At 44.8% G+C, this 10,700-nt stretch overlaps 1 protein-coding gene across 5 annotated transcripts in view; it reads left to right on the top strand.

Moving 5' to 3' along the window:
• Nucleotides 1–375: 375 nt before the first annotated feature.
• Nucleotides 376–10,700, top strand: part of LOC106695361 (zinc finger protein 501-like) — an 11,870-nt gene continuing 1,545 nt past the window's right edge. For 2 of the 5 annotated variants that reach the window (XR_002827389.1, XR_002827388.1), the window contains exons 1-3: nucleotides 376–626; nucleotides 1,505–1,631; nucleotides 7,639–9,740. Coding sequence is in view for 3 of the 5 variants with exons in the window: in XM_014449377.2 (XP_014304863.1) it covers nucleotides 594–626; nucleotides 1,505–1,631; nucleotides 7,639–9,125 (1,647 nt within the window). In the remaining 2 variants the exon portion in view is untranslated. Of the gene's footprint in view, nucleotides 991–1,193; nucleotides 1,632–7,638; nucleotides 10,661–10,700 lie in introns of those variants that run through there. The other 3 variants (XM_014449377.2, XM_023748117.1, XM_023748119.1) reach the window with 3 other exon arrangements.

Below are 10,700 nucleotides of genomic sequence, written 5' to 3'. Positions count from 1 at the left end.
AAGCCTAATGACCTGAAAGAACACACATTGCCTGTCATTCAGAAAAGAGCAGATTCTGAAGAAAGATATGCAAAACCAGCAGCTAAAGGAAGCCAGGCAGGTCCCACAGAAACAAACCTGTTCTAGAAATCCCCTTCCCTGAATGCGCTGGAGGGCCCTGAGTATACCCAGTGTGTTCTTGGGCTATTTGCCCTCAAAACCAGTCCTGTAGTCTGCTGAGGAAATACAGGATCCTGGCCAGGGAGCGTAGGAACTACATTACCCAGAAGGACAGGCGTCGAATGGCACCCAGCTTAGCCAATGGAAGCTCAGAAAAGGCGTTTCCGTTTTTTCAAGTTCTGGTGTACTGGACCGGTAGTTTTTTCTCCATTTTGTCTTAAGCGGTCGGCGGTACTTGAATGCAGAGTCCCCTGGAAAAGGCTGGAGAGTGGTCGTCGCCGCCTCACAGCCCATGGTGGGAGCCTCCAGTGGTGCTCACAGTGCACACGTGGGATTGAAGCTCGGAGTCGCCACCAGACCCGCCCAGGGCCGGGACAGGGACCGCCATTCCTGCAGCGGCTTCTGCTCCCGCCCCGCTCCTCCCACCGAGTGCAATGGAGGCGCCGGTGCTGAGGAGCTGGGCTGAGGTGAGTGTGTCCCCCGGGTCCTCCCCTCATCGCTACTTATACCGACAGGACAGCCCGGGTGCAGGCGCCTGTCCCGTCCTGCAGCTCAGTCCCGCGTGGAGGACCGTGAGGAAGGTGGAGGGGAGAGAGGAGTGTTGTGGCTTCTGAGGACACAGCAAGTGCAGAGCAGAGAGGACGGGGGTGACTTGCATCTGAAGGTCCCTGAGGATGTGGCTGTGAATATTGACGGAAAGAGCAGAGGCTGCAGGGAGGACGGCACAGACTAATTCGGGGCTTTCCCGGCTGTGGGTCCATCAGGGGCCTGGGGTGGTCCTGGATCCGGCTGGACTACAAGCTCTCTACACGCCATATGCCAAGTTCATGGGTGAGTCCAGCGAGATCCAGTGTCATTGGAGCAGGAAGGGGGCAGAGCTGAGGGAGTGAACCTGGGATCTGAACATGGGAAGGGGGTAAACCTTACCCAGTGGTGAGCACATCTGGAGGAAGTGTGAGCTGATGGTCCCGGGACCTCGTGTGGGGATTTAAAGGTGAAGCATAAACCCACGCTTGGCTTTGTCTTGGCGGCAGGATCTAGGAGACTGCAGTGGTGTTGCTTGGCAAGAAGGCTGGGGACCTGCAGGCATTGCCCAGACCTTAAATGGCATTGCCCTCTCCCCTCCACTCCCCCAATCCTTCCCACCCAACCCACCTGCTCTGCTGAGGGCCATCACAGTGAGTAATGAGACTGTGATGAGAGAGCAGCCTGCACTGGCATTAGGGCCTCTTGTCCACAGTAACCGGGTGCCCTGGAGGAGGTTGAGGGGAGGAAGGTGTGTAAGGAGTAGGATTACTGGTTCTCAGAGAGACAGCCCTGGTTTTAATTGTCTCCATTCTAACAGGTTGGCGTGACCTTTGAGGACATTGCCCTGTACTTCTCCAGGGAGGAATGGAGCCTCCTTGATGAGGGTCAGAGACAGCTGTACCTGAATGTGATGCTGGAGAACTTTGAACTTATGTCCTCGCTGGGTAAGACCCTCACTGTTACCGGTGACCTGGAATTGGCTTTTCCATTTTCTAGGGCCCATCCCCCAGGGTGTGCTCTGTCCTCCCATGTAGACTGTGGTACTGCTTGTTTTTCCAGTTATCTGGGTAGTTGCTGTCCTGGGGAGGGTTGGTCTGTTTCTGCTGCTCCCTTCTGTTCCTGAAGTCCCAATACTCCCCGCTGCACTAAATTCACAGGGAAGGACTTGTGGTTGGTAGTGTTGTTGGCAGCTACGGAATTCCACCTTGATTAGTGATGGAAACATTTTCTGTATTCCTATTGGTCATGTGTAAATATATTGTGAAAAGTTGTATTACATCCTTATCCAGTTTGTTAACTATATTTTTTTTCGTTAAAGAATATTTGGAATATCTTGTATATTTTATATATTAATTGCTTATCACATCCAGGAACACATATTTTTGTATGTGCTTAATTGTGCTTTGCATATATTGCTCCCCCACACCTGTTTTTCCAGAAAGTCCATGATTTTTGTTTGTTTGTTTTTTATTTTAATATATTTTATTGATTTTTTTACAGAGAGGAAGGGAGAGGGATAGAGAGTTAGAAACATCGATGAGAGAGAAACATCGATCAGGTGCCTCCTGCACCCTCCCTACTGGGGATGTGCCTGCAACCAAGGTACATGCCCTTGACGGGAATCCAACCTGGGACCCTTGAGTCCGTAGGCTGAGGCTCTATCCACTGAGCCGAACTGGTTAGGGTGAGAAATTCCATGTTCTTCGCAACCCTGCGTTCAGCAGGTCTACTGCCACTATGTTTCTAGCAAGCTTAGATGCTTGTTACTAGTGCTTAGCAATTAAATATTGTTTTTCCGTTTTAGATCTTTCTGCTTCTTTGTATGAATAATTTGATAATTGAAACCTAGAAATTTTTAGCATTATAGAACGCTGGATCTTTTCAAGCCTGTTTTATCTGGCTTCTTTTGTTACTGCTCTGGTAAGGGAAGGGTGAGATGCCACCTCATTATTTGAAGAAGAGAATAGAAGTCCATGTTCCCCACTTGGCCCAAGGTTTGTAGGTGTGTGTGCGTGTTTGTGTGTGGTGGGATGGGGTGGTGTGGGGGGGAGGGGTATTATTTTCATGAGATGGTGGGAGTTCTGGCTCCCTGTTATTCTTCTGTCAATATCTCCCTAGGTGGAGGGATAGGTCTTCCTTGTTTCTATATCTTACGGTTTCCACTTACATGACCCAGGACTGACTCCCACCACCACTGATTCCTGCCGGGGCGCTGCCAACCACAGCCGCAGCAGTCAGTCCTGGGTCACCATTGTGACTGCAGGATTGACTTCGGGTGTTCGGTTGTCAGTTCGGTCATTTAGGCCACCAGGGCCCCTAGATGTTTATATAATTAGATTCCTTTTACATAGAGAGGAGGAGAAATGGAGTAAGAGAGAGAGGGGTGGGGGAGAAACATCAGTCGGCTGGCTGCCTTCTGCACACATGCAAACCGGATATGGAAGCCACATTCTGATATGTGCCCTTACCGAGAATCGAACCCTCTACCCTTTGACACATAGGAGGATATTCCAAGCAACTGAGCCACACTGGCCAGGGCATTCTGTGGGTTTTTTTTGTTGTTGTTTTTTTTTAATATACTTTATTGATTTTTTACAGAGAGTAAGGGAGAGGGATAGAGAGTTAGAAACATCGATGAAAGAGGAACATCGATCAGCTGCCTCCTGCACATCTCCCACTGGGGATGTGCCCGCAACCCAGGTACATGCCCTTGACTGGAATCGAACCCGGGACCTTTCAGTCCCCAGGCTGATGCTCTATCCACTGAGCCAAACCGGTTTCGGCCATTCTGTGGTTTTTAAAAATAAAAATTTCCAGTTTTTTAGAGAACAGACTAATAGGATCAATGAGAATAGAAGCACAGTGGCTGATAGTGATAACACTTTATTTTATTTATTTACTTACTTAAACATATTTTTATTGATTTCAGAAGAGAGAGAGAGAGGGAGAGAGAGAAACATAAATGATGAGAGAGAATCATTGATTGGCTTTCTCCTGCACGGCCACCTATGGGGACTGAGCCCGCAACCCGATGATGTGCCCTTGTCCAGAATTGAATCTGGGACCCTTCAGTCCACAAGCCGATGCTCTATCCACTGAGCCAAACCAGCTAGGGCTGACCCTTTTGTTTTAATACATTTTTATTGATTTTCTTGAGGAAGGGAGACAGAAAGAGATACAGAGAGAGGGAAACATTAATACTGAGAGAGTATCACTGATCAGCTGCCTCCTGCATGCTCCCTTACTGGGACTGAACCCACAACAAACTCGGCCTGTGCCCTTGACTGGAATGGAACCTAGGACTTTTCAGTCCCAAGGCTGAAACTCTATCCACTGAGCAAACCAGCTAGGGCTGACCCTTGCTGTATTTATTTATTTACTTAAAAAAGTTAGTCAGTCAGTTAGTTAGTTATTATTAACTCTTGTTTTTGACCTTAGGTATCTTCAAATGTGCTTCCTCACCCAGTTTCCTGTCATCCTTTCTATGCAGTTGTCCTTATTTGGTATTCTGTATTAACGTTTGTTTTCATGGTACTATAATTCCCATTTCCTGTGGGATGTTTTTCTCATGAGTAGCTGTCTACTCTTGAATGGGGAAAGTTTCTCTATCTCTGATTCTGCCGTCTTGCTGATGTCACTCTCATAGGTCTTTTGCCTGTGATCTCATTTGTACTTTGTTGTTCTACCACAGTGCTGACCATCCATCTTTTTAGTTTTTCTTCTAAGATTTGCATCATTGATCTCATGCAGTGGCTCAACTGGGATTTAAGAGGCAGAATCCTTTGTGTATCACAGGAGAAACATGCCTTTATCAATGAGAGGGTAGACCGAGAGGCAGTCTTGCCTTGGTGAAGGGCAGTGGGGGCAGTTTTCATGCCAGGGCTTTGTTACATTCATAACTAGAAAGCCATTTTGTTCAAAATGTTTAGTTACCATTGCCCACTCCTCACCCAATTCTAATTCTTGCTTAATGTTGACACTTTGCATTCAACTCAGTTTTTTGTTTTGTGTTTTTTTTTAAAATATATTTTTATTGATTTCAGAGAGGAAGGGAGAGGGAGAGAGATAGAAACATCAATGATGAGAGAGAATCATTGATCGGCTACCTCCTGAACACCCCCTGCAGGGGATCAAGCATGCAACTCAGGCATGTGCCCTTGACCGTAATCGAACCTAGGACCATTGCGTTCACAGGCCTACGCTCTATTCACTGAACCAAACTGGTCAGGGCACGAGTCAGTTTTATTTTTATTTATTTATTTATTTATTTAAATAATTAAATCTTTATTGTTCAGATTATTACATTTGTTCCTCTTTTTCCCCCCCATAACTCCCCCTCCCTCACAGTTTCCCACCCCACCCTCCGCCCTCACTCCCCACCCACTGTCCTCATCCATAGGTGCATGATTTTTGTCCAGTCTCTTCCTGCATCTCCCACACCTCTTTCCCCCCCAAGCATAGTCAGTCCATTCCCTTTTTATGTCCCTGATTCTATTATAATCACCAGTTCATTCTGTTTATCAAATTATTTATTCACTTGATTCTTAGATTCACTTATTGAAAGATGCATGTTTGTTGTTCATAATTTGTATCTTTACCTTTTTCTTCTTTTTCCTCTTTTTTTTAAAATATATTTTATTGATTTTTTACAGAGAGGAAGGGAGAGAGATAGAGAGTCAGAAACATCGATGAGAGAGAAACATCGATCAGCTGCCTCCTGCACACCTCCTACTGGGGGTGTGCCTGCAACCCAGGTACATGCCCTTGACCGGAATCGAACCTGGGACCCTTCAGTCCACAGGCCGACACTCTATCCACTGAGCCAAACCGATTTCGGCATTCTTCCTCTTCTTAAAGGATACCTTTCAGCATTTCATATAATACTGGTTTGGTGGTGGTGAACTTCTTTATCTTTTCCTTATCTGTGAAGCTCTTTATCTGACCTTCAATTCTGAATGATAGCTTTGCTGGATAAAGTACTCTTGGTTGTAGGTTCTTGGTATTCATCACTTTGCATATTTCTTGCCACTCCCTTCTGGCCTGCAAAGTTTTTGTTAAGAAATCAGCTGACAGTCCTATGGGTATTCCCTTGTAGGTAACTGAGTTTCTTTCTCTTCCCGCTTTAAGATTCTCTCTTTGTCTTTTGCTCTTGGCATTTTAATTATGATGTGTCTTGGTGTGGTCCTGTTTGGATTCCTTTTGTTTGGGGTTCTCTGCGCTTCCTGGACTTGTAAGTCTATTTCTTTCACCAAGTAGGGGAAGTTTTCTGCCATTATTTCTTCAAATAGGTTTTCAATATCTTGCTGTCTCTCATCTTCTGGCACCCCTATAATTCTGATGTTGGTACGCTTGTAGCTGTCCCAGAGGCTCCTTACACTATATTCACACTTTCGGATTCTTTTTTTCATTTTGCTTTTCCAGTTGGATGTTTTTTGCTTCCTCGCATTTCAAATCTTTGGGTTGATTCTTGCACTCCTCTGATCTGCTGTTGGGAGTCTGTGTAATATTCTTTATTTCAGTCAGTGTATGCTTACTTTCTAGTTGGTCCTTTATCACACCGTCGAGGGTCTCATTAGATTTCCTGTACATCTCATCAAGTTTATCGACAGACTCTAGAAGCCTGTTGAGAGACCTCAAAAGTGTGGTTTTGAAATCTATGTCCAGTAGCCTGCTTTCCTCCGGTTCTGTCCTTTGTGGCCTGTTTCTTTGTCTTGGCATTTTTTTATGCTTCGCTGTGTCGATAGAGTGGCTTTCCGTGTTAAGTGTCCCAATTACCTGAGGTAGACACTCTTGGTGCACCCCCTTGTGGTCTCTGTGAGCAGTCTTGTTGTAGTCAAGCCTTGATTGTTGTAGGTAATTAGTACTTGACCTCCAGGCCAACTGGCTGTGAGAATCAGCTGTGTCTGCAGTGGGAGAACTTCTGTCCTCTAGGGAGGTGCTAATCTAGCCTTTGCCTGAGGCTATCCAGCAAATGGCTCTGTGCAGGGCTTGGGCGGGGCCAGTCCCACGGGATCAACAGGGCAGAGGAGGGAGCAGTTATGGCTGCTCTCAGTCCGTCCCCAGGGGCTCTGCCTCTCTGTGCCAGCAACCGCTGCAAACCTCGGAGGGACCGAAGCCAGACAGTCCCGCTTCTCCCGTTTGAGTCTGGGTCCCTAGAGACTCACCCGCATCTGGAGTTCAGAGTCTGAGGCTCCCTCTGGATTGAAACAGACAATCGTGCCCTCAGCCACCAGCCCGCGCCGCATGCACTCCGCATCTTAGTATTTTACTTCAGCACTGCGCCTCTTCTGATTCTCGGTTCCTCCTAGTTGTAGAAATTCCACTCAGCCAGCCTTCCTGTGGTTCTGGATGATGTCCGTTCCATCTTTTAGTTGTATTTTTGAAGTGGTTGTTCGAGGCAGCAAACTCCAGCATTAACCTATGCCGCCATCCACGAGTCAGTTTTAGTAGTGATCATTATACTCAGATTCCCAGCCCATGGATAACCTTAACCTCTCTAAACTTTGCACCTTTACCTCTTTAGCCCATCTTGCTTTACTGCACTCCAGTGTTGTTCCATGCCTGCAGGCCTTCGAGTGCACGTGTATTATTTTATTCATGCTGAACATCACATGCTCTAATGTGATTGATAGTTTATGGGTTTGCACACATGAAATTATTCTACACACAGTCACATCGCCAGCATGAAAGTTCCTAAGGAAGCCATTTGTGAAGTAATAATGAGCAGACCCTGCCCTCCTCTTTTTGTCCCAGCCTATGCTTCTGTCCTCCCTGGGTGAGATTTTCCTTTTGGGCATTTTATATATAACAGCCATTTCCTGAGAGTCTGACTCACTTGTCTTGAAAATCAATGTCTGGAATCATGTCCAGTTGTGTCATAAACATCTGTGTTGAAGATACTCTGCTTTTATCAGGTCAACATGCACTTCACCTACATTTCCTTTTGTTCAGGTTGCTGCTGTGGAGAAAAGAATGTGGAGGCCACGACTGAACAAAAGATTTCTATTAGATTTTCACAGGCAAGGAATCCCAAGTTACCGTTGTCTTCCCAGAAGAGCCACCCCTGTGAGAATTGTGGGCTAGTCCTGGGAAACATTTTCCGCGTGATGGAACTGCAGGAAACACAACACAGACAGATTCTGTTGAGGTGTGGGGCATGTGCAAAACGGTTTTATTTGTGTGCAAAATTTCACCAGCAGCATGTGAGAGAGCAGACTTACATAAGAGGCTTGGAAAGGATGTCACTTGCAAACAGCTGCAATTTCAGTGTGTCCCAGAATCATTTCACATGCGGGGAGGTTGGGCAGAGTGTCCTTACGGGGTCAGGACATCTCCACCTAAAGGATACTCAGACCAGGAACAGTCCAAGTGCTATTTTGAAGCGTGGGATGATGTTTCAAAGTAAAAAAAATTATTTCAGCAGAAAAGAATGTAAGAAAGACATCAGTTGCACCCACACGTTTATTCTGGAAAAAGGTGTTTATCTTGGAAGTGCATGTGGTGTGTGCTCTGAATGTGGAAAATATTGTACCAAATTTTCTAGGTTTCATTATCAACAGAGAGATCACACTGGAGAAAGGGCATATCACTGCAGTGAATGTGGGAAATATTTTACCAGGATCCGTGATCTTCATTGTCATCAGAGATTTCATACAGGACAAAAGCCTTATACATGCAGTGAGTGTGGGAAATCTTTTACCTGGAGCACTGCTCTTCGTTATCATCAGATGGTTCACACTGAAGAAAAGCCTTATAAATGCAGTGAATGTGGAAAATCTTTTAAAAGTAGAAGTGGTTTCCGATATCATCAGAGAGTTCATACTGGAGAAAAGCCTTTTCAATGCAGTGAATGTGGAAAATCTTTTACTACTAAGAAAGACCTTTATCAACATCAGAGAGTTCATACGGGAGAAAAGCCTTATCAATGCAGTGAATGTGGGAAATCTTTTACCCAGAGCAATGCCCTTCGTTATCATCAGAGAGTTCATACTGGAGAAAAGCCTTATAAATGCAGTGAGTGTGGGAAATCTTTTACCCGGAGCATTGCCCTTCGTTATCATCGGAGAGTTCATACAGGAGAAAAGCCTTATAAATGCAGTGATTGTGGAAAATCTTTTAAAGGTAGAAAAGGTCTCCAATATCATCAGAGAGTTCACACTGGAGAAAAGCCTTATCAGTGCAGTGAATGTGGGAAATCTTTTCCCGTTAGCAATGACCTTCATCGTCATCAGAGACTTCATACAGGAGAAAAGCCTTATCAATGCAGTGAATGTGGGAAGTCTTTTACCACTAATACCATCCTTCATCGACATCAGAGAGTTCATACAGGAGAAAAGCCTTATAAATGCACTGAATGTGGGAAATCTTTTAAAAGGAGCAGTAGTCTCCAGTATCATCAGAGAGTTCACACTGGAGAAAGCCAATATGAGTGCAATTAATGTGAGGTATATCCCAGCCAAATTTCTAAATTCGCTCCGTGCATAAGAGTACAAATGAGAGAAATTTCTTAGATGTGTAGGAAATTTAATTTCTTAGTTTGGACATAACAATAGTACAGGAAAATTTCTGAATCCTCATTTTTCGGAATTGTATCTCATTTATTTAATCACCTATATTCTGTAAAGCTCCCATAAGTGTTTTTGCTTTTCTGTTTGTGTGGTTTTCGTTGGCACACTGTGTAATTATGTTGCACGTTCTAACATACAGAGATGTCCTGCCAGATCTATGTCACTGCATATTTCTGTTGCTGAAGACATTTCACCTGAACCACCTATAAGGCCCCTACAAATGGCATCAGTCACCATCCTCATGTGCCCAGGGAAGCTAACTCTGTTGTCGAATTTGTTGAAGAAAATGAGGAATACCTGAGCCCTTGTTTCTTACTTGTTTCCCTGTCATGAGTCGCCACATAGGACTGATTACTGTTGGCCCCAGTAAACATAATGTTGCAGAGGGACTGCCATTTTCAGGGACATGCTTTGCCTGAACGCTGGTGGTGAGTTTATTGAGTACTTAGTCGTCAATGGAAGAACTGCCAGTCTCCTCTCTCTTTGGTAGGTAAAATAATGAAGGCTTTTTCCTAAGACTTCTTTAATCTGGGGTGTTCTATTTACTGTGTAGGTTAGCTTATAGAAAGATTTGGGCTCTTCAATGGTGATGAGGTGAAAACTTGTTTGGGTTCTTAAACATTTTTGCCTTTGGGGGAACAGTATGGTGCAGGATTAGCTCAGCAGTTTTTGGCAAATTTACACTGTGCCCATATTTTCCTTGGAAGCACTGTGGACTCTCTAATCGTCCTGTGATGTTTGGATGCTTTGAGACACAGAGATCACTGCAAAGAGGGGGTAGCTGTGACAACCTCAAGTATGTCTGGGAGCATGAACTTATTTTCTCATTTGCAAGGGATGCCAATACATGTGAAGGGAATCTCTTGCCCAGGTCTTACAGAGGGCCATGTGTCCTAATGCCTACTGACCTGATTGTTGTTGGGTGAGACTGCAGCCCATTAGATGGAATGGTCCTCCTCTAACTGTGCATCCAGGAATTAGTTTGAGGAAAAGACAACAGGAGCTGTGTGTACACAGATCTGAGGGACTGCAGGTATTTTATTTTTTGTGAAGGAGTCATTATCATTGATTAGAATCAAGATGGTTTGTGGCTCCTGTAGCTTCTCAGATGTTCCCATCAGAGCCATTGGTGTGCTGGCAGGAAAACCAAGATGGAGACTAAGGCCGTCCTTGGTCCAGGGATGTGGCTTTTGTGGATTTTGGTGAAAGTTCTTCATTGTTTGTTAATTTTCTGTCACTGAGATGAGACTCTCACTCAGATGGCAGAAGTATGTGGATTGAATATAGAGTTTCCAAACCTGTTCTTCCAGAATAGGTGAATGTACATTTGTTTTATTGTGAACTATTGTTAACAGCTGTAATGAGTATGCACATGTGTTAAGTATATTAGTTTCCTAAATCTATATATATATATATATATATATATATATATATATATATATATAT

Source organism: Myotis lucifugus, unplaced genomic scaffold (assembly GCF_000147115.1).
Source record: "Myotis lucifugus unplaced genomic scaffold, Myoluc2.0 scaffold_1162, whole genome shotgun sequence".
Classification (NCBI taxonomy): domain Eukaryota; kingdom Metazoa; phylum Chordata; class Mammalia; order Chiroptera; family Vespertilionidae; genus Myotis; species Myotis lucifugus.
This window is presented reverse-complemented; position numbering and strand designations above follow the sequence as displayed.